The sequence below is a fragment of the Cinclus cinclus genome, chromosome 2 (assembly GCF_963662255.1).
Source record: "Cinclus cinclus chromosome 2, bCinCin1.1, whole genome shotgun sequence".
NCBI classification, from domain to species: Eukaryota; Metazoa; Chordata; class Aves; order Passeriformes; family Cinclidae; genus Cinclus; species Cinclus cinclus.
Window position 1 is genome coordinate 4755879 of NC_085047.1, and position 20558 is coordinate 4776436.

Genomic DNA, 20558 nt, shown 5'->3' on the forward strand with positions numbered 1-20558 from the left:
ACAAACCCCTCTGTCAGGCTATAGGGAAGCTATTGTATTTTACCCTATTCTGTGCTGCTCTATTCGAGCTTTTGTGTGTGTCCATCAATTGTACTTCTGTGCCTCCCTCTAGTGGAAAGAAGGGAGGGAAGGAGGCACACATGCCAGCAAAATGCACTTCATTTGACTAAGAACATTCTGTTCTTGACTTATAATTAAGATGCTGCCAGGAACTTTCATTATGAACTTTGATTTTTCAATTTGGGACTTTGCCAGAAAAATAAATCTGACTTTAGCACATACTCTCAGCTAGAGCAGATTTACTTATTCTATTCCATCACGTATGCTGGACTGACTGCTCAGAGTTTTAAATACTTTGATTTTTGCATGCTGTTTCTTCTAGTAAAAACATGCTTATGCTTAACCACATATTCCTGACAAAACTAATTGGGAGATATTGGGGAGACATTCTAATTTTGCAGGGGGAAAAAGAAATAATTTTGATATTAATAAGGACTCTTGGAACCAAGTTCCTTTCAACAGAACAATGGAACATATAAATGCGCTTTGTAATTTTAATTGTGGTCTTCATTCAACCACCTTCACTATGTTCAAGATTACTTTTCTTCTGCTCTATGGGTATTTCGGAGCTTTTAAACAAGCCAAAAACAAACCACAACTCCAGTTCACCCTTGTAAGGAGAAAACTTCAAAGGTGACAGTCCTTTCAGGTTTTGTTTCGGAACCTTAATAAAAGCATTAAATACGGAAATCATTGATGTTTAATAGGAAAATACGCTTGAGAGATAAAAACCCTTTGACATCCAAAGCAACTGCACAGATGTGATATACTTTTTAAACACACGGAGCAGTTAATTGTACTGTATGGTTTTTGGAACTTTGTACTTCTGAAGGCAGCTTTAAAGTGCTTTGTCCCATTCATGTCACATCCCATAGAATGAACAGTGCACATGCAATGACATCAGGAGCTGGTAAATGCACGTTTTCCCCTGCTGGGAAAATGGCTATGCTTTAAAACCAACAGGGAAGTAAGATGGATGTATGGCTTTTTCGGTTATTTCTTAGAAATCCCCCACATAAAGGCCAGAGCATAACCCTATTTAAGCAGGTTCTCCTAGGAAATGATGGAATTGTAGTCTCCCTCCAGACTTGAAAGATGAGACCTCAGGTTCCACACTGGCAGGCACTAAGGCACGCAGTCTCACCTGAGTGAATCCAAGTTTGATCCGTCTTTGTTTGAAAGTCTTGGCAAACTGCTCAAGCTCCTCAAGGTCACTGGGCTCCTCCAAGCTGGGAGTGTCAATTCGCTTTGGTGTTGACTGGCTCTGTGGAAGTGGCTGAATGGGGGTCGCTGCTATTGTGCGTGTTGGGGTTGCTGGCTATTGAGACAGCAAGGAAAAGATGAAAATCAGACTTAAGAGGACAATCAAACTTAAAGAGGACAATCAACAGAAATTAAACTCCTAAAAGGTATGTGAAGTTCTTGTGGGAGAGGTCAGTGAATTGGATATTTCCTGCAATCTGGAAGTTCCTCCAATTTATTAACATTCCTCTCCAGAACAAGCAGACACAGTCCAGAAAACTACAGTAGCATAAGACAGGCTTTTAAAGGTTCTGTCGTAACTAGTTAAAGAAAAGTAGGAGATGTCCAATGGTGACCAACAAGTTTGACTTGCTTCAGAAACTGCTCAAAGAAAGGCTGAACATGCTCTACTTGATACACTCCTATCACTACAGACACCTTGGCATTAACCCCTTTTAATAAAGTTTAAAATTGAATCTACTGGTCTTGTAAGGTAGCAGATTGTCATCAGCCCAAAAGATTCAAATCTATTTAATCCTGGAAGAGTGAGCGTGTCCAGATGCAGCAAACATGGCAAGTTTCCTCCAGTACCATCTCTTGTGATTGACTCAACTCTTCAGGAAGAATAAACTAGATTTACCTCTAACCCTTCTGTCAACAGTTGCAACAATAAAATGAACATACAAGTGATACAAGAAATTAAGCAAAGGCAATCTGCAGAAAATGATTAATTCATTCACACTTTTCTTCTATATAAAGGGTAATTTTCTAGGAAGGCCATGGAAGGTTCACTATTCCTGAATATTCACATATTGAAGCATTTGGTGATGCAACTACAGCAAATACCTGAAAAAAATTTAGCATCTTGGAAAATGGTCACAGGTGAACAAAATATATTTAGAGCTGGTATTGCATAGTTTAGGCTTTATGTGCAACAAGAACACTAGAAACATGTATTGAGTGCATAGCTCTATCTCCTTACATGCCATGATCAGCTGAGATACAGAGACAAATCATTTACTCCAGTTAAATTCTAGTCAGTCTAGCTATGGCTCCTCAGTAAAGGTGACTTCATGCCCCTGTGTCCTACACCCAGTTCTGAAACTCTGGACTCCTTCAGGACAAATAAGAACAACCTCAAATCCAGGCAGCACTCGAGTGTTATGCAGTCTATGCAAAGGTTCAGAAAAGGATCTTCTAAAAGAAATGGCCTACATATAGCTCAGTCTTTACATAACTGCTTATGTTGTTTTCCTCCTGGGTTAGTGCAGTGTTTTGCAGTGCACAGCAGATGGTAGAGGGAGGTCAAGATCTGTAATTCCATTACTTGAGAAATAATGTAATCATATATGATCTTTCTAGGATTGCAGATACATGTGTCACACTTACAGGTTTTTTAATATTTTTAATTTACATTAATCATAGTGGGTAATTACTGCAATATGTCTTCACTGACTTCACCCACTTTAGATAATTTAGTCTTTCTTAGTAGTTCTAGGGTTTTTTTTTAAATCCAAGAACAATCTTTAGTGGGGAATCATGCTGCTAGCTGAGGTATGAACTAGAGGTGAGACAAATTCCATTTTCCACATGGTGCATGAAAAATACTAGAGGTGGTATAATAGAAAATGTAGTTTTCTAAGACTCTGATAGACTCAGGCACCTTATTGCAGACTAGAAAATTCTTATATGTAGCCGAGGTGGCAGGAAGATGCTGTGTGATATTACATGGTATTTCAGAAACAGCATGCAGCCATGAAACTAAACTGCACAGTAAAACCCAGAGCCAAGCACAACTAAATTTATAGGCACATGCAACCTTAAAATTGCTTTTCTTATAGTCCAAAAGCTTAATCACAGAGCTCTAATGTTTTAATATACATCTATCAGAATATTCGAATATTTCATTTCTAACAATCTCTTCAGTTTCACAGACAGTAACTGCTAAGACTGGCAATGGCTTAGCAGTGATTGCAAAATAACGACACTAAAATGAAGATAGATTACCACTGCAATCTTCAGAAAGAGACTTGTTAGTAATCCCTTTTTGGTGCTTCTGAGGGAGCTCATACCTTGCTCCTCTTTTTTTTTCCAAGAAAAACTTACAGGAAATCAAACAATGCTCTAGTGCCATTAACTCAAGGTATCAATCATGAAAATATCCAGCTAAAAACCCACTTTAGAATGTTGAAGCCTGGAAAGAGGCACATTGGGGTGGGAGCTACAAACCTGAACTATCTAGAAAGACAAATTCACTATTATAGCTACAACATCTACTCAGGTAACTAATACAAAGGGTCCATTCACTTGCCATAGTTTAAATCCCCTCAAGGCAAGTCATGAAGTGTAGGAAAAAGCCTGACCTGCGAGGCAAGGGTGATGCTTGGCTGAGACTGCAGGAGGTTGGCTTGGCTTTGCTGAGGTAGTTGCGTTAAGAGATTCTGCGCTTGCAGGAGACCTGGAGAGACAAAAGTATGCATTTGGTTTGTCATTCAAGAACACTAAAGCATGAAATGAGGTAAAAACAGGGCTCTTGCCAAATGATGGAAAGTTAAATAAAAAAAGTGAGATGTGAGCTTTCGTTTCATCCTTGCGTAGGTATCTTCAGACTTCAGCGTAGCCCGAAATCCCCCTGCATTTCCCTGAAGTGTAAGTGGTGATGGAAGGGTAAGAGGGAGGAGTGTAAGTCTCCACTGCAGGAAGAGTTGGTAATGATCGAGTTGGTAATGATCCTGCACACAGAACTGTGTGCAGGAATAATTTACTGCCCTTTTCAGCATGCAGAGTCTGGATAAACCTCTTCTGGTAACCAAGAGCAGACCAAGAATTGCAGAGCCATATGAAAATACTGAGCACTAATGAGATTAAATTCAAGAACTGAATACTAATCAAACCCACCAATTTGGCCTCTTGATCACCCTCCTTCCCCTCCAAACCACCCTATGCCAGCTGCCTAACAAGAAGGAATCTTTCTGGCAGACTTAAGCAGACTAGACCTGAAGACACAACAAACCTAGGTAACTCCCTCCTGGGTCAAATAAAGTAGGACTCTTCTGGAAAAGTCATTGGCATTAAAGTTTAGGTAAGATACTGAACACTGCTCAATTTTAATGAATAAAATAAACACTACACTGAATATAGGAAAACCCTGCTACTATGAAAAGGTGACAACATCAAAGAACAGTTGCAACTGATAGAACCAATGTGCATAATATGCTGTTGATCTATGAATAAATTCCCTCACAGTCCACTATTTTTACAGTTTATTAAATCTCCGAGGAAATTGAGATATATGCCTGCATCTAAATATTTTAACTAGAAGGTATCAGTATTGGGGTTTTTTTTTTGCATGTATCTATTTTCTAAGGACAGAATCTTGATAAAAATATACCTACAGTTAGTCAAATCCTTTGGTTTTCCTGTGAAAAATATTAACTCTTATTTTTTAGGTACCTCCTGGCTACAACTATCAATATCCACTATAATAATTTACGAACCTGACTAATTAAACTTACACTTCAATATACCTAGTCCCTAAAACCGGGGGACACAAGAGATTGATGGACTGCTATGCTACCATCAACTATGTACCACTTAAAGTCAACATCATCAGCTGCCTGATCTACCTCTTAGCAGAATAAAGGCAGGGGAAACAGAATTTAGAACTTGAAAAATACTGAGTGAGGAACTGGATGTTTTATGTGAGGTTAAAGTCATAAGAAACATGGAAAGAGGGATTACCATGGTTAAGGAGGAGAAAACGTATCCTCAGTGAAGGATACAAAAGCACAAAAGAGCTATCATCTGACAGAGACACACAATTTTTTGTTTAACAAAGAGCTGAATATGTATTTTAAACAGAATGTGTTGCTACCAAGATGCTCAGGACATACAGAATACAGCCAGTTGCTTATGTAACATAATAGCACAGCACAGACAAGGATGAAAATTTGCTTTGCACCACATAATCAATGTGTTCCAGCTGTGTTTTTGAAAAGCCACTGTGAGGGAACAGAGCTGCTCAAGGAACTTCCAAGACAGCCACCTACTACAGCTACACATTGCTTTTTACAATGCAAGTATTTGTTCACTGGAAAGATGATTTTAGCTGCCCAAATCTAAATATTAATTAATAAACAGCCACCTCTAAGTGCAGAGTTTTTGACCTTAATTCAGTGATAGTGAATTTTAAACCGACAGCTTGAAAGAGAAAGGGGCAAACCCATCACACTGCCATTAGAGAGTGGCTGACCAACAATGAAACAAAAACCAGGCAGCTGACACTGATGACATTTGAGCTCTAGTCCACTGGTAACACCATCGATTACAAGTTACTGACTTGTCTTATGACTGCAATCAGAGTAATTAGGACTGGCCTCTTGTGACTTTCTGTCCCCAGAGAAATCCCAGAGGATGTTTTTCTGGCATTAACAATTTTGCTAAAGAGATGACAAGATGACTACACTCTTCCTAATTTTATTTCTCACTCACACGGTCTCAAGGAATTATCATTGAATTATAAGTATAAAATAATCTGAACACATTTAATCTACTCTGTTTTCACATCATTTTATCCTATGTAAGAGGAGCTGACACAAGGTGTCATAGGCACAAACTGGAGACAGAACAAGTCAGTTCAACCTGCAGCTGACTGAAGTAATGATCAGGGGATGGGGAAAGCAGCTGGGCCATTTTAGCAACACATCTCTCCCTGTGACCACAGCCCTTTCAGGCAGCTGCCATGCACACACTTTGGGCACTCCTTGGTTCTTATGGGTGGACAGATGCAGTTGTGTTCTTTTAAGACATGACTTGAAACAGTCTAAGCTTCTCCTTCATTTCTTTTCTGAGAAGAAATCACTGAAGTCCAAAATAACTTCAGAGACTTAACTTACAGATTGCATAGCACTGCCTTTTCTAAGTAAATCCAATGTTTTAGGCACCTGCTGAGATCCTGGCATTTCAAACATTGCTGTTTCCTTACAGACTTCATACTGGCATCAGTATTGCTTAATGTCTTTATTACCTGAAGGGCTGATGGGACAAAATACATTCTCAGCAGGTCTGTGGACAACAATACCAAAGATGGGGAAGTAGTCAACAGGCCAGAAGCCAGGGTCTAGACTAGCTGGACAAATGAAGCCTCATGAAAAGGCAAGAAAATACAGTGTTCTGCAAGGGGGCTGGAACAACCCTGTGCAGCAACACAGGGTGGGCACTGGCTGGCTGGAATGTAGTCCCACAGGAAAAAGTCCTGGGGGCTCCTGGAGTTCATCTGATGAACACAAACTGGCAGTGTGCCCTTTCAAGACAGCCAACCACATCCTGGACTGTCCTCAGAGGAGTGCAGCCAGCAGATCAAGGGTTGTGCTTCTCCCCCTTCACTTGGCACCTGTGACACCAAAGCTGGAGTCTTGCTGTCGGCTTTGGGTTTCCCACTACAAGGCACAAGGCCATCCTGGATTTTGAACATCCAAGGCCCACCAGGGTGGCTAACAGGCTGGAACAGGTAAGTGAGCTGTTTTTTTCAGCCTGATGAGAAGACTAAGGTCAGGTCCTACTGCTTTCTTCAAAGACAGAAATGGACTCTGCTTGAGGATACATTGTGAAGAGATGCAATGGATATCAGGACATGGAAAACTCCAACTTAGATATAGGAAAATCTTTTTGTTTTTACACGACAGCAGTCAGCTCTTGGGACAGATACTAGAAATATTGCACTCCATTCTTGGACATGCTCAATTCAACTGGCTGAGGTGCTGAATAGCTGCTCTAATTGGACCTGCTTTGAACAATTCCATCTAGTCTCTAGAGGTCCCTTCCAACCCACATAATTTTTTTGAACCTATAAAAGCTGCTATTGTACTTGTATACTTTACAGAGGTCATATTCCTAACCCTCTGCTCTGGGTTTTAAGAGCCCAGTGATATCATTGCATTAAATATGGCACACAAATCACCTATGTGGCACTCCAGAAGAATGACTGCATGGATGCAGATAAGGATCTATGCAGAAGTATGATAATTTAGAAGTATTTAATTTTTTTAATAGTTATAGTAAATACATCTATTGTCATACAGGAATTTTCCTGTAATGTCTAAGAGTAGCATGAATAATGGTCCAAGCCAAAAAACTCCTCCTGCCAGCCAAGAGTCCCCTAAGACTGATCTGGGATTCAGTTCTATCTAAAATTAAACCAAAGATAAAACAAACATTCAAGCACAGACTTTTTCAACATAATTTTTAAAAAGTTGGCCCAGAAGCATAATACATAATTCATCCCAAACTGAACTCCCAAAAGAGTGAATTTTTTCATATAAGAACTTGACTGCTCTATCTACGCCAAAGCTGTTCATCCTCTCAGTGGAAATTAGCTTGCAAGACAAAGCCATTACAACTTCCACATGAGTGAGGTCTCAAAATCTGTATAACATGTATGAAAGAAGAAAACAGGACTGGGTTTGGCCCAGGCAATTTTACAATTAAAAAAAAAAATCATAAATACAGTCTTTAATAATAAATAGCAGTAACTTAAAACTAGGTAGATTTCAATGTTTATTGCAAATTAATAGCTTGTCTTCCACATTTGCCTTTCTGGATATTTTCTTTGTAAGTACAGTTTCTAAATCTCACTTCAATACAGTCTTTCCTTAGACCTTAACAACTCCTGTTTGCAAGATTAATTTAAATTAAATGCAGCACCATTTCCCCTCCATTCAGATTTTTACTGATATAATTTGTATTAGCAATATCTCACGAGCAAAAGGGTGAACAGTCACCTGATGAGGGTAATAGTTTTAAGAAGCAGCTCTAATTGCAATAAGGGATGTTAAATTGATTATTTTAGAGACAGCTCTATTAGATACACGAACAGATACAAGAGGTATAAAGACATTACAAGGTGCTACATTCCTGCTGGTGACTTTAACAGTAATATGAACAACAGTTGAACTGAGTAAGAAAATGTTCCAGATTTCTATTTCCATTCAATCTTCTGCATATCTGATGAGACTTGAAACAGCTCTTTCAGTTATGATGTTATCAATTACCAGCCATGAAAAATGGGAACTTTAAAATTTGTTTCATATAAGCCCCTAAATAGCCAGAAACTTTGTGGAAAAGGAAAGTGACTACACTAGACATATGGCAATGGATTTCTGGGGAAAATTTCCTATCTGCTGCTGAGAGCTATAATGTGTGTGTTCAAGAAAGTAAAATTAACATCCTAATCATTGATTAATAGTTTAGGTACTGAATTTCCTAAATTTTTTCAGAAGCTGGATCTCAGCTTGTGATGTTTAACCCCTTCAAGAATCTAAAGCCACTTGCAGATGACTGCATTTCTCTGTACCCCTTTGCCTCTAAGTAAAACATTTTTCTTCACCAAATGTTTACATCTACAATCTTGTTTAGATACACTACTCTTCACTTATTTCCCTTCTTGTTTAAAAACAGTGTTTCTCATTTACATGACTACATGGCATACACAAAATATGTAGAGCAGTCTGTAAAGCAAGAAATTTCTTCCAGAATATATAATCTATACACAAATCTGAATTTTAATGTTCATTATTAAATGTGTACATATATATAGCTCCATGCAGTACCAAAGAACCAGCAAAAAAATATTAATGCCATTGGTTTTGAAGAAAACTCCATGCTAGTTTCTTCAGAATATTTATTATTTTATGAAGTTGACTAATGGAGCAATAGGACAAGAACAACATTGAAAAATCAGCTGCAACAGCAAATAACAAAATAAAAATACACACTTTCTCAATCTTTCTCATAAATAATAATATACTGTTTGAGATCTTCTAACAATAACCATGAAGTAATGCAAAAAAAAAAAACATATCAAAAAATGATATAAGGGGTACTATGACATACATGTTGCTTTATCATTGAGTGCTCATGAAGAAAATGAGATCTATTCAAGCATTTCAGTTTGGAAGGTTGTCACACACTAATGGCCTATGGTCAGAATTCACCATATAAATCTTCCTACACTTTTGAGCTATTCAGCTGTCCAGGCTGCACATTACCAGTAAAACATGATATCTCTACCTACACTGCGTCACTGATGACAGCAATATGCAGGTCTTAAATTGTAGTGAAGAAATTATTTTGCAGAGATGGCCTCTGGAAAAGGTACTATGAAAAATCTCATCTAGTACTTATTCTACTTCAGGAGATTTTAAACAAACAAGAAAGCCTTGCTTCCTTTCTGTGATAAAAACAACTCATTTTGGGGGATGAATAAAATTTGATTCTCTTAGCTTTCCTTTTTGCAAAGCATCTTCAGAGGTATTTTAGAAAACCAGCAGAATTTATCTGAAAAATGTAGGCAGACATCAATACCAATGAGTTTTTCAAAACAATGCTTTGGTGCTTGCTCTTTTCTTAAAAGAATTTATTAAAACAAACAAACAAACACACAAATAAGAACCTATATTGAAGAACTCTTGAACTAAATTTTAGTGGTTTGATTTCTTCTAGTACAGTATGCTAAATTTACAAGTTCTGCTTCATTTTAAGAAAGCAGTACATCACTAAATGCTTCCATGAATAGCCTTTCAGCCATTTTCTACCAGTGCTAGTAAAAAAATCACTCCTAAATCAAGTCCTATTAAAAGGAAGGTAATTTTGACTAACTCTTTATTCAAATGTGAGAGCATTCAGACAGCAAGAGCCCTACAGCATAATGGAAAGTCAGTTCTACCCAAGTCATAGTAAGTAAGAAGGAATGATGCATGAAAAAAAATTGAAAGAAACAGAAGAAAATGAGTTGCAAAGAGCTGCTTTATAGGACAGCCAGGCTCTGCAGGACTCTTCAAGCATAACAGGATTTGCCTTCTGAGCAAGAATCTTTGGATTACCAGACCTGAACAACTGAGTAGAGTCCATGTAGAAGAGAAAGGGGGGAAAAAAGGCCATTGGAGTATATCAGCATAAGAAGCCATGACTAAATGCAGTTTTCTGTGGGCATCAACAAATGGGGTGCAATCAGCAGTGTGGTGCATTGCAGCCTGGACACATCAGTCCTCAGAACAAAGCTACTGTACAACAACTTAACTGCTCTGACACAGCACTACCTACCACTGCCTTGTCTCTTTGGCATGTAAGTTATACCCAGTGCATTGCCAAAATATTATTATAAGAGCTGTTACATAAATCCAGCATTCTAGCTCTTTTCCCAAGGTGTTAATTATTATTTCAGTTTGTGACAGAATTCATTGCACACTCTTTAGGCTTAAGTCCTTTTCCAGACTCCCACAAGGACTTCTGATTCTGTAATCTTTCTCCAGTCTGTCCTGCTTTTGACTGAGATAGAGCTAATTTTCTTCTTAATAGTTGGTACAGTGCTGTGATTTGGATTTTGGGTGAGAACAATGTCAATAACACACTGATGTTCTACTTTACTATTACCACTACTATTACTATACTTTACTATTGCCAAGCAGTATTTAGAGACAAGGAGTTTCAGCTTCTCACACATCCCACCAGCAAACAAGCTGGGAGGCACGAGAAGCTGGGGGGCAGAGGACAGAGCCATGACAGCTGACCCAAACTGGCCAAAGGGATAATCCACACCATGTGGTCTCATACTGAGGATACAAATGTAGGTGGGAAAAAGCTGGCTGGGAGCCACTGCCTGGGAAAAGGCTGGGCATTCCTGAGTTTCACCTTCTCCCCTAAAAATTGCTATGTGTGGTTTATTTTTGTGGCAAGGAGCGAGCACTTACCCTGCTGCCCCTGCGGCGTTTGTGAGATGATGAACTGTGCTGGCTGCAAGTTGGTTGTTGGATGCACCAACACAAACTGTTGCAGGTTGAGATTCTGCTGCTGAAGCTGCTGCAAGTGCTGCAAATCCTTAAGGAAATGGGAAGGGGGAAAAATAAAAAAAAAAAAGAAGACAAAAAAAGGGAAAAAAAAAGAAAAAAAGGGGGAAAAAAAAGAGAAGACCAAAAAAAAAAAGAAAAAAGAAATAAAGGGAAAAAGAAAAAAGAAGAGAAAGAGCTGTGTGTTAGACATTTAAGTCAGCAATGATTCCCAATACAAGATTTCCTATCAGCCAGCTACACGCTAACACTTAAAGATAAAAGTGGATGTCAAAAATAGCAGAAGTCCTGATACTGAATATCCTTTAGAATGGCAATTTGAATTTCACTCTTGTTCATAAAACCAAAGTTATTTACTTAATAACCCAGCAAAGTATATCCAGAACTGTTCTGCTTTAAAATCAAAACAAAACAAACCAACCAAACAAATCAATCTCCCTTCCCCCCTAATTCAGGGGTTTTCAAATACATTAGACTTATCAGCACAAAAGATCTCTCAAACTTATTTTTTGCGGATGGAACTCTGCTACAAATCAAGCATTTTAATTGGGAGCTATTTTTTTTCTAACAACAGTCTGCAATTACCATTTGAATCAACAACAAGAAAGCAAAATATTACAGATTCCTTGTTTGCATTCTGCTTGCTCAGTTCAAATTTCAGAAAGTAGCTAATTCAATTAGTAAATATATTTGATTTGTTCTGAAACAAATTACAATTAAGTTTAATAGATATGACTATAATGAAAGGTTAAAAGGAATAATCCAAAACACTGCATTATTGTAGAACCCTACCTTTATGTATTTAAACCATTCAGGACTATTAATTTTCCATAATTAAATTACAGGTCTCAATGTAAAATGTTAATCTCTGAGAAACTGAGTTTTCAAGAAAAATGCTTCAACCTGACATTTAGCTGGAGAATGAAAACATAGAAAACTGCTTGAAAATACTGTTCCTCCTAACTAGCCTTTTTCTTTTCATCTCCAATCAGGACAATAACAAGAGCAACTGAAAATTAAAAAAAACACTCTGTGAAGTCAGTCAACACTGGTAATCCATGAAAACTATCTAAACACACTGGATTTTTCCATCTTTCCAGGAAGAATCGGTTTCAAAATACTCACCAAACAGGTGGCAAAAAGCCTGAATGAAATATACTTCCCACACCTGCAACTTCCCATTACACAAACCAAACCAAGCAGATGAGAAGATTCCCCCAAAGCTCTGTTTCAGTGAAGTTATTCAGGTCCCTGTTTGCAAAGAAACTGTGTTCAGGTGCAGCAGTGCCAAAAACAGTGCCCGGCGTGGCTGCTTGGAGCTGCTCATCTTCACATACAGTCCCAGACAGAGATGAATTCAAGTGACCCAGAGCAACAAAGAGCTGCTCCTCTGAGCTCCTCTGAGCACTAAGATGCTCCCACTGAGCACTCCCACAACCTGCTCAGCCTCCTCATCAGAGGATGGGGCAGGCCATTCACTGGCACCCATGGATTTGGAGAAGTCAAGACAGACTGACAAGGAGAACTTCTTTCTCACACAGTGCTGTTATCTGTGACCTTACATTATTTTAAATCTGCTACAACTGTGACTTGAAAGTTGCAACAATCTCCTTCTGGAGATGGGCTGAGGAATGTCAGAAAGGAAGACTAGGGAGGGGGAAAAATAGGGAGTCCACTGATTTATGAGACCATAGACAGGCATTATAAGAAAACGACTACTTAACCTGCATTACACAGACACTGGCCATCAATCACTTGGGCTACTTAGCCCTGTTAAGTCAAAAGCATGCAGTGTAATAATACGGTAGACAGACCCCAGATGGATTGATCAAGCAATGCTCTTTTTAAGAAATGGAAATTACCATTTCATAAAGGAATGGTAAAATTTTAAAAAGTGCTCATGAGCAAAAAAGTGGTTTTAAAGTCAATAGTATTGTTTGCTTTCAGAAAATTGCAGAAATAATGCAACCATTCCTATGAAATCAAGGCAAATTTCCTCCTTGAAAGAGAGAAATAACTGCTTCAGTTCTGTCCTGGATCTCCATGTTTCTTATGACTTCATATCCTAATATCACATTGGTCAGAACTGCTACCAAAACCTCTTACTTCTGGAGCTCAAAACAACATGGATCTCCACTCATTTCTTCACTGATTTTCAATGCTCAGATGGTTACTTCTGCAGATCGTGCTCACCCTCCAGCTCAGAGTGGTTTCATACTGGAATGGATGTGAGGACTGGATGCAGAGTTGAAAACAGAAATGGTAAGAGCTGGGCAAGCTGACTCAGGTTGTGACCACTGAGCAGAAAGAAAAAGAAATAAAGAGAAGCTGCAGGACAAAAACAGAGGCAGATAAGAGGGAAAAAAAAAAGAAACAAAAAATGAAGAGTTGGGAAGACACTGTAGAAGAAAAAAGGATCAATGGAAAAACAGATAGGTTAAAGACCTCTCCCAACCAAAAGCAAACAAATGAAATCACCCCAGATGACCAAGCAGATCTCAGATGATTTGAAGCACCCCCACAGGAGATGGGAGTTACAAGCAAGAAAGAATACAAAGAAACAGTGGCAGTGTATCTGTAAGATCAAAGGAGAGGAGCTTTTTGTTTAAGACTATAGTATTCATAACACTGGCTACCCAGCTCAGACATGACAGCTCTTATCGTCAGGCTCTTCCACTCTAATATGAGAAAACTGTTTTTAAATTGAGGCCTCAGGGATAACTGATATAAGCAATCTTATTCTGTGCATCTGCCTTGGTAAATGGTATGTTGGCTAAGTCTTGTTTAAATACAGAAATATAATTCTGCAACGTAAAATGAAAATGATACCTCCAAGGCTAATCACTCCTAAATAGCCCTACCAGCCCTTCAAATGCATTTGAAATCCAACTTTATTTCCACCTTGGGAAAGTTTTATTATTTAGTTAATTATACCATTATACTAAATCTCCCAACAGCAACCACATGAACAAACCGGACACTGATTTCCTATACTGATCTTTTTTTCCTCAGTATTGAAATCTGTATGCTAGCACAAGCACATAGAAAGAGATGGAGACACTTTCAGGGAGACATGCATGTCTTCTGGTGCTGCCTAGCAATTTAGAAAGATCAAAACAATCCAAATCCTACCTCAGCAGAATAGTCTGTCAAGTGCTATGTCTTGCTGTGAGGAAGATTTTTTGTTTACAAAAAAAATAAAACTAGATTTCTAAATTCAATGCCATTATTTCAAATTACAGCTTCAGCACGAACTTAAGCATCTGTGCCATTTTTAGACTTACATCATATAAATACAGAGGCTAGATCCTGAAAAGAAGGAAGCTTACAAAGAACCCCAAAAGCTGATACACAGCTGTTAATGCCAACCCAGGAGCAGCACGAGCTCCACACCAGGCTGCTGCAGCAGATACCTTACATGAACTGCAGTGCACATTAAAGAAGTCATGCTTTTGCAATTAGTTAATTAAAATAAATATGGTAATCCCCTGCTGCAGAGACCTGCCAGTTAATCAATTATTCAAAAATCATCAATTAAAACAAACATGCAGCTATTTGTATAATCAGCTATATGTTTACAATAGCAACACAAACAAAGCTGAGCACTGCTTACAAATCCTTGCCAAGATGGATCAGAAAGCATGGTGCTATCCTATGAACCTAGATGGTAGATGTTTTCCATAACTAACTCAAATTATATCCAACACCTGCACAATTTATGCCCTGCACTTTCATCATAAGGAGCAGTTAACAAGATTCAACCACGCTCATTTATGTATCAAAATAACCTATCCTAAAAAACATTAATTGTAAAGTCGAGCATTTAAGTAATTAGAAACGTCAGAATACAACTTTAATTTGTTCTGCACGTGGCAACTACATGATCACATGCTATTTTGCAGAGAGCCTTCAGCCCGCCCATGTGCACAAATCAGACAATGCTGCCTTCAGAAACTCTTATTTGACAGCACATGCCCGATCTTTTCAACACCTCTCAAACACTTCTCTGAAGATTTTCTAAGTTCTGGAGAAAAAGCCAGGACAAAACTAATAATTGTAAATGCTTAACACATTTTCAGAGCTTCACACTGAGGTGGCAGAGCAGGATTAGAAACATCTCTCACACACATCACATTGGTATACATTGCTCTGGTGGCCTATTTGACAAACCTAAGGCCAGACAGCTCAAGGCACAGACTTTGTTAATAGGAAATTTTAAGCCACCACACTTCAGTGAATCAGACCTTCCTATCTTAAGCTGCACACCTGGAAGAGGAGAGGCACACACCTGTGGATTGCTTACATATATGTTAAAACACATCCCATTAAATGGGAACTCTGTGACAGGTGCATGGAAAAATGTCAGAAGCTATAACCAACAACTTCCTTGACAGGGACATACCTCATTCTCTTTTTGAAATCTGTCTGTATTATTGCCTACAGACAATCTTAACAAAATTAAGACATAATCTTGAGAATTACAAGCTTCCTTGAATGCTACATCCTTCAGTCATCTCCACATCATGCCAGTGAAGTGGAATCCTCTGCTAAAAAAGGTATTATTTGGTGACGTGACTTCTCACAGTGCAACAAGAGCTTTAATGGGAGGAATCCCACCAACACAGCAACATCAGCACTGGCCTTTTAAAAACAGGATAGTACCACTCTGACCTCTCTCAGGACTTCTAGACCAACACCACAAAAGTTTGTCACTTCAGCTAATGAAAACCTGATAGCATAGCCAGGCTGTTATTCAGCTAGTGGACCAGCACAGTAAAGGATTGAACATTTCACCACTGGACTTCACAGACAATTGCAACATTTCCATTCTCGTCCTTAATCAGACGTCATGTTCACTTTTTAGACACTTCATCCCAGTTGAATGCAAGAGAAAACAGCCTGAACTGAAAGCATCAGTCAGTCTTAAAAGAACTTGCTCACTCTATGAAGCAGCAACTTTCAAGATTATATACCCCACCCACCTTGCACAGCTACACCAATAACTGATATTGTGTACCAAGAACTTTAATCTGTGGAAAAGATGGACCTGAGCATGAGCAAGACAATCACCTACTAGTCGTACTCAAGATGTCTAAGATGCACATTTGATGATCCTTGTCCACAAGTCTAAGGATTTTCCACGCTACATACACTAAGCACAGAGTTAGTGCCACTGCAATCTCCACACTGAATTAAGGCAGGCCTGGAAGACCCAGGAGGTTCCTTACTGCTTCTAGTAAGCAGAACATCTACAGCAAGCAGTTCTTCAGAACTGCTTTAGTACCAGACCATGAGACTGGGCAGATTCCAACACCAGACTCATGCTCCAAGTTTTTCTCCAGACACACAGGAGTGCCCATTCTTTGTAATTGAACTCGCAGCATTAAACACCAAGCCTAAATAGCACACAAATGGGTCAAGTCAAACTGCCGTTCTTCAGCTCTATTGTTCTGCTTCTAACAAGCACCATTTGGGTCTGACAAGCATCCTTTTTGATACACAGGCATCACTTCCCATCCATACAGGTCTCAACAAGTGCAATTTCTGTGGGCATCATTCCGTACGCTTTTTCTCTCTCCTTTCTCACACTAATTACAAGGAGGAAAATTCAGAAAACAGCATCTACTCAGATTCTGGTACAAACTCAGAGGCTCAGTGGAACTGAGGAGCAGCTGGCACACACTCCCTGCTAAGACTATCCAACTCCAACCTCATCATCCAAAGATGCACGAGGAAAGACCAACATCACTCGAGGACTCTAGAAACTCACTGAGGCGAGGAACGACAAATTTTATTCGAACGGTGCAACCGGTCCAAAAGCTCTTTTGTTTTCCACCCTCTCAAGCCTCAAGGCTCACCTGTGCAATCTGTATTGGCTGAGATAGAGGGATCTGCGTCATCGGCGTCGCAGCAGAGGCCGAGATGGTGGCACCAGCAGCGCTGTGCTGCTGACTGGCTGAGTGCTGCACTGCAGCCGCCAGCAACTGGGCCTGCGCCTGTTGGAGCAATAACTGTTGCTGGGCTGGCGTCAACGTGAGCTATAAACAATTAGAAAACACAGCCATTAATAATGGGAAGAGCCACTTCAGCTACAAAGTCATTAGATAGCTCAGTACTAGTTATGTTAACCAGGCAGCCCTAGGGCTGCTCCACTAAATGGCCAAGAAAGGACAGCTGGCTACTCAACACAGCGTGGGAACCAACCTACCACGGCCTGACACAAACCAAACTGCACCACTGGAACCTACAGAACCTAACTCTGCTCCTAAGTTTTCCTCACAACTCTACCAGGAGTATCAGGGAAAAAGCAATTAAGTAGCAAGCAAAAGAAAGGAATCAGTATTGCCAGGATCTGAAAGGAAATTTACACCCAACAGAACAGCAAGTGATTAGCCAGATGAATGTGAAGCAGGAGTGCTGGCTATGGCTACTGAACAAACTGATAACGCCCCAGCTGCTTCACATTAGCATGAATCCCTGCCATATTCCATCATTTCCATTACGCCCTTAGATATAAGTAAAGAACATGAGCTCCATTTGTTTCTCTCCAAGTCTCCCCATCTGCCTTTTTTTTTTTTTTTAAACAGAATAGAGTTGGCAACTTTACATCCCTTCCCTTTCCCAAACACACATTATCTCTGTGGAACAGGTGGCAGCAGTCTCTCCTTTACATGTAAATGAATCTTGATGCCCATATTTACTACAACCGGTATCGGCATAGGCCTGGAGTTCTGAATGTTTTACTACAGCAGACAATCATGAATTAAAACAAACCAGTGTTTTCTGAGAATACAAAAAATAATAAGATATGCCAGGTTTTAACAACACAGCGAAACAGTCTCACTTCTAAAACTTTCAATGCTTAACTGAAAACTAAATAGGATGTTTATTTACGTACTAACAGAGGAGAAGATTTAACAATTAAGCCTGAGATTAGGCAGTTATTTCATGCAAGTGCAGGGATGATCTAACCTAACACTTCAAATCATAAATATATTGTTAGAGCAACTGCCCTAAGCTTATTAACACACAAACGCTTATACTGCACAGCTGATTATGTGGAAGCAAATTCTTTAACCAGCCCATTCACAAAAACTTGCTCTTTCCTGAAATGACTGAAGGCCTTTACAACAATTCAGAAACACCAGAAAGTCTAAACCAACAATTATTCCATATTTATTCCCAAAGCCTTGCAATTAAAAACCCCGCAAAATCAGTAGGTTAAAAGAAGAGGGTTCAACATGCTTAAGGAAAGTACTAATAGAGTTACTTAAAAAGAACTGTGTTTGAAAAGAGGAAAAAATAACAGTTCCCATAATTTTTGTTCTTCAACCAGCTAGAAGATTCAGTCTTGGTCTCCCATGCCTTGTTTTAATCTCAAAAAAACCCCCAAAACTCCTCTTTATGACATCAGTGACTGTCTCATTTGTAACTGTTATAAAACAACAGGTTTTAATTTCATTGCAGAGTCAAAAGGGATACTGAGAATAGGGAGAAAGAATGCTTTGCTGTTGTTGTTTGGAAGCAAATACGTAGCGACAAACCCCGAATATTACAGTCTGCTTATTTTTCTAGGGAAATATTTTCTGTTGCCACTTCCAGTGAAGTTCCTCCCTACGTTAAGGGAAGTTGCAGTGCCCCTCGGTGACAGCTGCGTGGGACTGCAGCATCCCTGGGTAAACTCTTACCCCAGTGATCTGTCCTCCGGCCAGCATGAGCTGGGTCTGGGGTATGGCCGCCTGCACTGAAGGCTGCTGGGAAGGCTGGCTTGGCTGCTGAGAGTCCCCAGATTCTTCATTAGATTTAGACTAGTCAAAAAAAAATACAACTCTTTATAGTGTAAAACAGATGTTAATGTATAACGTTGCTATCTCAACACTGCACAATAAAAATCTTTCATCTGCATACAAAAAGCCCTTGGGTTTATTTTAAGACTGTGCTTAAGCACTGGCTCTGTGTGCCCACCATCTCAGCTACGATTGCTCAAACATGTCTGTAGGTAATGCAGTTTAAACAAAACAAAGAGACTCTCTGGTCTCCTGTAACTCTCTGACATTATTTTCAGGTCTCACTTCATTTTACGCCATGCAACTGAAGCTGACGCTGCCTTTCACCATGAAGAAAGAGAGGGTTGTTAAAATTATTCATTGCCTAAAATCCTGAACAATGGAATGAGAGAAAGGAGATTGTGTTTCCATTTTCTCTAGCTCCATCCTGTACCTCTAAGTCATCATACTGTTGGCTTATACAGAACCTTTTTGAAAAATCCTTGCAGGTTTCTCTACCTACAGCAAAATATATAATATATACAGTGTTTTCAAATACTCAAAGTGTTTATTTAATTTAATGCTGCTTTATTTTAAAAGATTCAAGTTTGTTTTGATTTATTTTTGTGGCTTGGTTGTTTGTTTTTTTTAAACGGAAGAAATTGTGAAGACATGAGGGAGGAAATGCAAGTGCATGAAGAGGGGGAGAGAGTTTTATGATAATTAAAACTGGTTATGCAGAACATTACAATTCTGCATAGATTTGCATATTTTCCACCACCTGTTTTGGGGACTGCAGAGCGGGCTAATTAACATAAAGGCTCTGATTAATTCTGCCAGTCATTGAGCGATAATTACAGCGCAGGACTGTAAACATTCTGCACTGGAGATACAGCCTGTTTGCCAACATCTCTCTCAGGGATGGAAGTTTACCATGGCAACCAAGGCAATTTTCTGCCTCCTTCCTCTTAGAAAGGAAGGTCACTATACCTCCTCTTCTTTCCAAATTGTTATTATGTATAAGTGGGTCCACATTCTATTGCATTTCATGTAACGCACTACCTACATTCTTTAATAACAAGCAATACTGAAACCAGTTTTCAATAAAACTGCATCCCCTTGCCCCTTGATAGAGTACAGAGAGGAAGTAGAATGTTAACAGATAAACTGAAGTGCTCAGCATGATAGGAAAGTTTGAAAGCTTTGTTGTCTCACATACATTATTAAACAACAATTACTCTGACTCTGAAATCACTGTGTGCAATTTACACAAGCAGTCTAAACTAGCCACATTACATAGTTAATGCTACATTATAGTCCTATGTTCAGTTACCAGAAGTAACGACAAATTGCAAAGTAATACGCACTATGTGCTTAATGCAAGTTAATAAACAGAAGAATGTGAAATATTCCTAGAGTTTTAAGGTTTTCATGATACCATACCTGACTACAATTAAGCAATAAGTTATGGTCACTCCATGTTTTAAACAACTCCAGAGTCTGAATGCTTACAAATCCTGAACCTGATTTACAGTTGCAAAAGTATTATTCCTTCATACCTCTCACTTGCAAAACCAGTCAGACTGAAAAAACCTGAGTAATGTATCATAGGTTAAGAACTATCTCTACTGGTGCTGTTTGGGATGAG

The 20558-nt window shown here is 39.1% G+C and overlaps 1 protein-coding gene across 2 annotated transcripts in view; it reads right to left on the reverse strand.

Moving 5' to 3' along the window:
• POU2F1 (POU class 2 homeobox 1) overlaps positions 1-20558 on the reverse strand; it is a 49777-nt gene that overhangs the window by 14667 nt on the left and 14552 nt on the right. Inside the window, exons 5-9 of one of the 2 annotated variants that reach the window (XM_062515314.1) lie at positions 18833-18952; positions 17003-17182; positions 11049-11175; positions 3666-3760; positions 1205-1378 (exon numbers count right to left, since the gene is read on the reverse strand). In XM_062515314.1, the coding sequence (XP_062371298.1) occupies positions 1205-1378; positions 3666-3760; positions 11049-11175; positions 17003-17182; positions 18833-18952 (696 nt within the window). The remainder of the gene's footprint in view (positions 1-1204; positions 1379-3665; positions 3761-11048; positions 11176-17002; positions 17183-18832; positions 18953-20558) is intronic. The other variant, XM_062515315.1, reaches the window with a different exon arrangement.